Consider the following 10,364-nt stretch of genomic DNA (forward strand, 5'->3'; position numbering starts at 1 on the left):
CATTCCCTAATCCAAGACTTTAGAGCACCGTGGTGACCTGGTGCGCCTCCAAACTTTGTCAAGGATGCCGCGGAGCGGCGGCACTGACAAAAAGTTTTTGAATAAATTCGTGTTATACGGCTCTGGGAAGCCGCGGATAAACGCTGGTTAGCGAAAGCGGCGCCTCGGGTGGAAAAAATTTGAGAGCCCTGACTATATATATAATCTATACTTATTTCGATACGTAGCTCCTGGTGCCATCTGTTAGCGCAAACCGCATTTTCTAGTTTCGCTATTTTCTGTCGATGTACGAGTCAAGAACTCTAGCCATGTGCTTCTACAAGGGAATTCCAGCCCGGGGGCTCGAGACGATTCTCATCATTTTTTGTTTTTTTTCACGCTATAAATTCTCTTTAGAAGGGCCGGTAAAATGTCTGGTTTGCAGTCGGCCAAAGATATCAGCCTAGGGGTCCTACTGCAGGATGTGGGAACTACGACTCTAGCTATAAAACTTTAAAAAACTAGCTTGAAACTAACTGAAAACTTTAAACTTAAACTAGCTATAAAACTAGACACGACTCTAGCTCTTTTTTTTTTCGATTAAAGGTTTCGTAAAAGTTGGAGGCTACAAGAAACTGATAGAGTCTTTCCCGCTGAGCCAACCGAACGAAACGTTCATCGGATACAACGCCAACAACGAATCGTGCAGCAAGGTGCCCGACAACTACATGAGCCTTCTGAGGTCACCTAGCGATCCCGAATTGCCGTGGACGGGCATGATCTTCGGACTGACCATCGCGTCTGTTTGGTACTGGTGCTCTGATCAGGTATGTAATATACTCCTCACTGAACCTTATGTATATTTACTGCACGTATATTTTTTTTATATTGGGAAAGGGTGGCTGGAGAAGGCAAAAGAATGGAAAACGTGTTCCCGTCATCTTTATTTTCCACCTTTCTCTTCCTATACTGATACCACTTTTTGAGATTTATCTCTGTTACTCAAACTGCAAAATTGCCCAAATTTGTGCCAAACGCCTATACGGAAAGGGGTTAAGTTAAAATTGGGCCCTAGGTATGACGTACCCGGGCGAAACGTACACAGTACAAGGCGTACACAGCAGAAAGGTACGAGGACAATGTGTTGAAGACCCTTGTGTTCAAATACTTATATATTTTTATGCAAGGCTTCTCTCTCTGTAACAATAAGTACTCTATGTAAGTTCTTTTTTTTCAAGGTTATAGTGCAGCGAGTCTTGTCTGCCAAAGATCTTTCACATGCGAAAGGTGGATGCATATTGGCCGGATACCTGAAGCTTTTGCCTTTGTTTCTCCTTATCTTTCCAGGAATGGCTGCTAGAGTTCTTTTCCCTGGTGAGAATTATCAAAATTAATTCCCCCCCCCCCCCGTAAACTTTAGATTTGAGCCGTTTATACGATGAAAAAGCTTCTTCAAATTAAACATCGGCAACTGAATTGGGCTAACGACGATCAATTATCTCAGCATACAAACCAGCAACGATTTCCTATCAAATGTCTTAAAGGTACCGTTATTGATTTCCCAATTTGATTACGCAACCACCATTATCTCGAATTCGTGGAAAGAAACATCAAAGTGATATTTCATCTAAGCTCTTTGGAGTTCCCCTTCTGTCAGTCGGGGTGATGAATATAATGATCAAATCATGTGATGATTGACGGTATCTACTAAGGAATGTTTAAGTAAAAATGCGGCTACTGGAAAAGATTCAACAAACCTAAAGCATGAACGAAAAGAAAGTAACATGTTCTAAAGAGCTCTATCACCCCTCAAAGTTTGCGCTATGAATTCAGGATCACCCTGTATGTATAATATAGATCATAAGGGAAAGCCCGCCTAATGATAACTTGAAATTTTACTAACCAAGCATATCTTCAACGGTTTTTTTAATATTGGCTACATTATTATTATATCATCTAATAGTTTTATAAATTTTAATAATTGTTTTGTAATTATTTACTCCGCAGATGAAGTAGGTTGTTCTGACCGTGAGTCGTGCAAAAGGATTTGCGGAAGCGAATTAGGGTGTACAAACATTGCATATCCACTTCTCGTTCTCAATCTCATGCCTGCAGGTAAGATAATTTCGTCTCATGTGTGTGCACAATATTTATTATTCACATACAAATTGATCCCAATGAGACATGCAATACGGAGGGTTTCACTAAGAGAAGAAAAAAAAATTCTCTGGTTCATTCTGAAATTAAAGTATGGAAATACTGTATATCTGTGGAAAAAAAAATTCAGTTGGGATATCAAAGAAAAATAGATTTCCTGGATAATTAGCGCCGAGATGAACTACAGAAAGAAAAGTTGTTTGTCTCCATCGGGAATCACACAAACTCGGGTTCTCTTGCATATGACGCACTGAATGGAGATGTTGCAGTATCTCTTTTAACTTCAAATACGTACACCCCGGATGGCGACAGTCTCCACTCAGTGCATCACGCTACTACCATGCGTGTTTACTGAGTAAAAAAAGTTGCACCTCCGATAAATTGGTTAGAGCACTTGCCCGTTATGCAAGAGAACCTAGGTTTTTACAATACCACATTAGAAATATCTTTCGTGTGGTGTTGGTTTGATTCCCGGTAGAGACAAACTTTTCTTTCCAAAAAAGTTCCTCTCGGCAACAAAATCCAGAAAATCTCGTTACTTTCTTGGCCTATAACATACCAAAGAAAATCTTTCGATCTTGGCACTCCTGTAAAATAGCAATTGAAAGAAATGTGAAAATTAAAATGCTTATATATGAACCCCCCGCCCAAGTAGAAAAGATGACATCCATTAAAATTTGTGTATTTTTCTATTGAATCAAAAATATTTACGCTCGTAACAATCGAATGAAAATTCGATGATATCTAGGATTGAAATATTTGATTTTTGCCAGTTTTTACGAGCTAAAATTACACTCCAAAAATTTTAGACTTTTGAAAAGACAAAAAATGACAAAAATCAATCATTTTTTTAATCTCTGATATCGCGGCATATCAATTGTTGTTTTTTTTCAGCAATGACCTTGGAGCTAGGGTTGTTCGACCAACCACAGTATTTCGAATCCCGCATCAGAGCAACCCCAGAATTAATTCAGAAATCATACTTTCCTACGTAAAATTCAAGTCCAGTCCAGTACTTACAGCTCTAAAACACTTACCAGACCACTGTTTCTTAGTACAATGAATAGAGATGAAAATTATTCTAATCAACACTTTTCTGCATAGAAATTTCAATTTCAATACGTCCCCCAATTATTTTACAAACTATTATTATTTTCTCACCGTAGGAGCTCGTGGCTTGATGATGTCGGTGATGCTTGCTGCACTTATGAGTTCTCTAACATCCATATTTAACAGCAGCTCCACGATATTCACCATGGACATATGGACCAGAATTAGGAAAAATGCTTCCGAGATGGAGTTGATGATAGTCAGTAGGTAGGTAATAATTATAAACGTCAATACGTTTGATTTGGCGACTTGCTGTCCACGGGTGTTTTTATATACACGTCATCTTCTCTAAAAAATGTTGTATTCTTTAATATTTCTCAATATTATCAAATAAAACCTGTTGAGATTTCACCGTGAAACTTGTATGACTCATTTCAGAACTGAACTCGTTTACATGTATTTTTCATCCTTCCAGGGTATTCGTCTTGGTACTCGTAGTAATCAGTATTATATGGATCCCGATAGTCGAAAATGCTCAAAACAGCCAACTGTTCCACTACATCCAAAGTGTCACTTCATACTTGGCTCCTCCAGTGTGTGCTGTGTATGTTTTAGCCATTCTTTGTCGTCGAGTTAACGAACAGGTCAGTTTACATCAGGTTTCAAACTCTGCCTTATAAAAATTGTATCAAGCCTTTATCAATGATCTTTTGATACCGAGAGAATTCCTGTGCATGAATATTATATGAGAGAGAGCAAATATGCGAGAAAAAGCAACGTGATGCTCAGGATTAACTAATTTCTCATATTTTATTTCCTGTAGGGTGCTTTCTGGGGATTGATGTGTGGTCTCGTCGTCGGACTCGTGAGATTCGGTTGGGAATTCTCGTATCATGTTCCAGCTTGTTCATCTAAAGAGGCAGATCCTCGCCCATCTATCATAGCTGATGTTCACTACTTGCACTTTGGAATTATTTTATTCTTCATAACTATAGCAGTAACTATCACAGTGTCAATTTTAACGCAGCCCATACCTATAATCCATGTAAGTAAATATCCATATACAGTAGTGGATGTGTGTATCTCACTTTTATAAGCTACAAATGTATATTACACCTAGACTGCAGTGATATCAGAGGCAGTGGTGTAGTAGGTGCTCCCATAGGCGTAAAGTTATTAGAAATTTAGGGAGGGAGGCTTCAAAACACAGTATTTCAATAATTATAATAGAGATGACAAATATTGGAGAGGGAGTGATTCGAGGCCCATGGGCTGAATACAAGTTTACGCCTATGGGTGCTTGAAAACCCATATATTTTGTAGCATGGGTGTTTACAGTACATACACATCGATAGTCTTAATAACCAAAGATATTATGGTAATGTAATTCACTGCCCAATTAAATCCGAAGAGGAGTCTGTGTTGCCATTAGTTATTGTGTAACACTAACCCCGAATTTGTGCACGTGTAGCATGGGTCTGAGCAACTCCAGAATTTATTCATCGAATTCCAAAATTTCCACACAGAGCTTCAGCCAACCAACCCCAGGTCTAAAACACTTCTGACGCTTTAGCTCGATACAGTCATTAAACAGTAAAATCCAATGAGAAAGGTAAATAAATGTTTAAGTATAACGAAAAAAACTTTCAGCACTCTGTAGGCGCTGTTTTCAAGCACAATTAATCTAAATCGATTACATAATATCCCTGACCCTGTCGGGATCAACCAATCTGAAACTTCTGAGGTTGCTCTAGTGTGGTACATCTATTCAAGCTAGATACACCACAGTAAAAATGAGGAATAGCACCTGTCTGCAATCATTTGATGTTCCACAATTTTTTAATTCAAAAAACAATTTTAATTGGAACAAGATTGACTGAGAGACGATACGTTATTTATTGAAGACTTTGCAACTTTTCTGTCACGTGAATTAAACCCGTGCCACCGCATTAGAATAGTTCTTAATGGACCTTGAATACAAGTAGAAACGACCTGGTAAATCATAAACATATTAAAGACACATCAAAGAGACTTTCTGGATATTTATGACTAGAAAGAAAAGTTTTTGTCTCCGCCGGGAATTGAAGTCTGGTCCTCTTGTGTAATCCGAGCAAGCGCATTAAACAATATACACCACAAACACAAAATTCAAAACTATTCATTTTCTTATTGTAACACACATTCTCTTCACTGTTGTCACCGGGGGCCCATCGCTGAGTTAAGGAAGCCCAACATGTGTATACTCCGCACATCACGCAACTGTGTTACAATAAGGGAACGAATAGTTGTGTCTTTGTGGTATATTGGTTAGCATATTTGCCCAGATTGTAAGACACCAGATACAACAAACTGCCCTTACGCTATTTCGATACTCTTTGTAATTGAAGGTAGGCTTTTAGGATCAATGGTTTCCCAGCAATATGTGGCACACGCTATTAGCTATTCACCCTATATAATTATTAATTACAATATAAGGCTAAATTCAAGCTCAGATTCGATATGTAAAATTAATTAAGTCATTGAAAGAAGTAAAACCTTTACAAATGTGTGATGGTATTTCACGTACCGTGAACTCGTGTAAAAATAGCAGGTGAAATAACTGGTGCATGAAATTTATGTGACGACGTACTTTTTTATTCAGCTTCACAGACTGACTTTCTGGAGCAGGCACAACACAAACGTCAGGATAGATATCCCTTCCAAGAAGAAAGACGTTGAATCAGAACAGAATGGAGGAGGAAGAGGAGAACTTCACAGCGGTGAAGTGAACATCGCTTATCACTGCAATGATGAAGACAGTCAACTACCGAAGGAAACCAAAGAGCACGAAGCTTACCACTGCACTGCGAGCACGAAAGTTACCATCACGACTGAAAAAGTTAACAATTTTAAAGGAGATACTGAAACCGAGGAGCGAATTTCTCCCATGAAAGGTAAACTCAATGTCGCCAACTCTTGAATTTTTCTTATTATTCAGAATTAAAACCACTACTCTATAAGCACAATGATATGAAAGTTATAATTTCTATGCAAATTGATTATTTTTTCCCTATTCTTTTATTCAGAACAATCCGGGTGGAAACGTGCGCTATTTTTCATATGTGGCGTCTCTAAGAAAATGCAAGAATCATCGGAGAAAATGAGTGCCACAGAAACTCCTGAAGAAGAAGCCATCTCTGCGGCCAAACTCATAACAGAAGACAACAGATGGCGAAGGTTGTGCAACGGAAATGCCATACTTCTAATAGTGATAGCATCATTCTTGTGGGGTTATTATGCCTAAAAGACAACGTGGAGGCAATATCAAACAAGCGCTCAGGGAAGAAACTCACCTTCACTTTATTTACAAAGCATGCCTCTTTGGGTAATGTCTAGTGATCAGTTTAGTGAACTAGTCCAAAAACCGATATTTAAGTTAAAAAATGTCAGAAGACCAGGGGTTGTATATTTGAATGTGTTAATTTATGCGACGTTATCGAGTACCGAAAGGACTCCAGATATTTTGGGAATCGTTTCTATAACTGTTGAAAAAAATATATTTATGGTAGTTCCTATGATGTAAAGAGACACGACTTTTATTCTGTGCCATAAAGAATATTTATTGAATTTCCAGAAGTTACACCATAGGTGGGACTGACGAAAACCGCGTAAGGCGGGCTAAAGTTTTTCATAGACATGCACATACAGTAAATATTAGTTAATTGGGACCACAATATTAGTTAAGGTTGGGCTCACGCCAGTTAGACACAAATTTGTTGACTTTTCTTTCCGAGTCCACCTCAGCAGAAAAATTGGGAAATTAGCTGTTTCCTCTTAAAAAATGACTAATCTTGTCTAAAGCTGTCTTGTGTCTAACCTGTATGCGCCCAGCCTGATGCTATGATACTGTGCGCCCAGCCTATGATACTCTTTTATTGCTTTATGAAATATAACTCTCATTTTTCTTTGTGACTGCGATTCCGTCCAGTGAAAAAGATTGTACCCCCCCCCCCCCCCCCACAAAACCTGTGCAATTATGTGAAAGTCATGAGTTAAATGCTTGGAATGTTTTGATAACACTTTGGACCATCGAAAGAAATGAGCTGCTTGTATTTGGAGGCAAGAACACAATTTTTTAATCGCGAGTTGAAATTAATTGAAAGTTACAGATCAGGTGCATTGCACTAAACAAATTATATTTCAAATTAAGACTTGGACTTCAGGTACGAAATTGCGACCTTCTCTGTAAAAATAGCAAATATCAAACAAGCCGTGGGATTCCATTTCTAAATACCGGCAAAGTTTTCGATCGTTATATGCTACAGACTTTCAAAAATCATGTGCAGTTTTATCCCATTCTGATAAAATAAAACCATTCTTCACTCAATTACCACTTAATAATCTCTCCATTTCAGCACAATGATTCTGTGATTATGATCAGTGTTATCTGAAAAAATAATTTTTAAGAGTAATTTCACTCCTTCCCAAAATATTAAGGGGGTAGTTTCGTAAAAACGGGGTGAAAAAAATTACCTAAAACTGGAAGGGAGTATTTTCCACTCCTCGACAAAATTTGGAGGAGCAAAATTGAATTTTTGTGCGTGAATCTTGCATCTAGATGTGTATTGGCGATAACTGATTATGATTTAACTTCAGAAATGTACCTTTTTACAGGAAATATCAAAACTCAGAAATTGCGCAACTCAAGTCGGGGGTATCACTGTAAATTGTGGGAAACCACGATAAAACATCACTACAATATAATCTCTCTTTGATTTTAAATTCACATTCTCAACTTTTCAAGTGATTTTTTTTTAAATTTCCCTGATCCAAATTATAACTGGCACATTGGAAATCACTGGACCCTCTGTAAAATGGCTCCCCCTTTTTTCCAAAAAATATTTTTTTCCGATTTTGTGCAGGCGATAGTGCTTTTCCCCCGAGAACAATAAACCAAGGAAGAGAAGTGCTCTATATTTTTCTATTACGTATACTGCATGAATATTCCTATACTACCTCAAAGGGAAGGGGCAACTCAGACACAGTCTCTCACCTTCTGTTAGATAACATTGAAGAGAAAAGCTGACTCCAGTTACAAGTAGAACTGACAGGTTGGAGGAATAGAAAACATGTTAGCGAAAAAAGAAAGGAAAAAAATGCTTTACACACACACAGAGAACTCTGGGATCGGCATTTGCTGAAATTAGAGGGTTTAAAATTGGGCGAAATATCGCATAATTGCCGAAATACATAGCATCAAGTTAGGAGAGATATCCTCTCATTGCCACTAAGAGGGTTGAAACAAAGCAATTTAACTTATTTTTTGCATAAGAGGCTGGTGTTATTTTAGTTCCTGTTTTCTTAATACCACAGCCCTAACATACCCCTATGATGCAATTTACAACAGTGTTACTTCCCTTATAAGAATCGGCTATACTGGATGATTTCTTTAGTCCCAGCCCTTGGTTGGAGAAGTAATAGTTGTGAAGAAAACACACTCTCTACCTAAAGCAAGACTTGTTATGAGGTCGGTCTCACCTGACCATGTCTTGACGGGTTTTATGGCGCAATTGATACAAATTTTTTCCACGCGAATTAAAGAGGTTGGGTGTATCTTTGTAAGGCCGAGATCGCACTACAAAAGTTTTATAAAAGTTATTTCATAAAACTTCAAAAATGCAACCAATAAGTGTATTGTTACATTCAATCGAATATAACCTTATTGGGTGCTTGTTTCACGCTTTGTAAAAGATATTTTATCAAACTTTTATAGTGTAATCCTGGTCTAAGTATATCTTTGTCATTTTCTGCCCACAAGGGCCAATTTAGCTGGGACCTACAGTTTATTTCTGATTCCGAATGGCAGCATTTTCCTCATTATATATCTTTATACATATCTTGTTGAGAGCTTCATGTGATAACCCCTCAGTGGAGGACTTTCTGCGGTAATACTGTATTCTGCAATCATGTTATCAGCAGTTTTTCAACTTTGAGACGTGAATGCAACCAGTCTCCTATTTAAAAAGTCTCTTGGTAGAGAGAAGGCGCACCCCACCACACATGAAAATTTAGTACCAGCCACTCAAGTAGAACACAAACTTTCATAACTCTGACAACATAGATACGTTAGGGCCACGCAAAAATCCTCACACACAATATTTTCTGGCATGCACCAATTTGTTAGAAATTCGGAAGAGGAATTCGTACGAGGTGCATGTACGGTTAAGTACTAGCAGTCATTTTGTCGAGCACTTCAAAAGATCAGTAAGTCCGCTTATTTCAAAAGTCTTCACCAAGTTCAGGCACCAGCCATTTTCCCTTCCACGTTTGCAAACCAAATGACAGCACCAATAGACCTACAAAACAAGCACAACTCTGCTCTAACTATGTTTAAAAAAGACATATGATACTCATACTGGGGTAAATTGACAAAGCGCTATTGATGATGAAGACCAGGGTCGTAACTAGAAATGAAAATTTAATCTGTCACCTGGTCCCAGTGTCCATTTTGGTGCCTCCAAACACGCAATTTTGAACGAAAAAACAGTAATTCAACGCCCTTCCTGATCCATCGCCTGGGGCACCAGACCCTCCCCTAGTTGCAGCCCTGATGTGAAGACAACAATAACTTCTTATATAACGCAAGGCAATATACTTTATTTTTCTCACACATAGTTCTTAGTTTTTTCATTAAAATTACTTTTTATTTTGTGTGGGTTAATAAATTTTTATTTCACATCCACAATTTTTACGGCATTTTTTTAAATCTTTTTCAGCCACCTTGTTGAGCAGCTTGTCTATTGTAACATTAGTATTTAACAAAATTATATGTTACGCGACGACACGTACATTCAGAATACACGGTCTGACACGTACCATTTTTTAAGAAATTCCTTAGATAAATATTTACGAGGTGCATAGCTCTCTCTCTCTCATTACCTAAGGAAATTCCTTAGATAAATATATGCACGAGGTCAGGAAAGATCGTGACAAGGAGGAAACGAGCATCAAACTTACAACAGCTCTGAACATCCTTTGGTGCGGTAGGAGAGTACCTTATCAACCTGAGTTACTATGCCCCTATGCAAATTTGCCAGTTCTAATCGGGTGGGGAAATAAAATAAATTTTGCATCACAAAATGTCGCACCGTAATAGAGATAGGTTTATGATTTTTAAATAAAGCAAACACAACCCAAGT

At 38.0% G+C, this 10,364-nt stretch overlaps 1 protein-coding gene across 1 annotated transcript in view; it reads left to right on the plus strand.

Annotated features, from left to right (window-relative positions):
* LOC149075280 (sodium/glucose cotransporter 4-like) overlaps window positions 1–8,303 on the plus strand; it is a 31,259-nt gene extending 22,956 nt beyond the window's left edge. Inside the window, exons 8-15 of the mRNA XM_089242610.1 lie at window positions 586–806; window positions 1,218–1,353; window positions 1,987–2,094; window positions 3,303–3,453; window positions 3,662–3,830; window positions 4,010–4,231; window positions 5,828–6,119; window positions 6,252–8,303. Coding sequence (XP_089098736.1) covers window positions 586–806; window positions 1,218–1,353; window positions 1,987–2,094; window positions 3,303–3,453; window positions 3,662–3,830; window positions 4,010–4,231; window positions 5,828–6,119; window positions 6,252–6,469 — 1,517 coding nt within the window. The 3' untranslated portion in view covers window positions 6,470–8,303. The remainder of the gene's footprint in view (window positions 1–585; window positions 807–1,217; window positions 1,354–1,986; window positions 2,095–3,302; window positions 3,454–3,661; window positions 3,831–4,009; window positions 4,232–5,827; window positions 6,120–6,251) is intronic.
* The last annotated feature ends 2,061 nt before the right edge of the window (window positions 8,304–10,364 follow it).

This window comes from Pholcus phalangioides, unplaced genomic scaffold, assembly GCF_987345545.1.
Source record: "Pholcus phalangioides strain wild (caught in Gottingen) unplaced genomic scaffold, Ppha-v1.0 ptg000015l_1, whole genome shotgun sequence".
Taxonomy (NCBI): Eukaryota; Metazoa; Arthropoda; class Arachnida; order Araneae; family Pholcidae; genus Pholcus; species Pholcus phalangioides.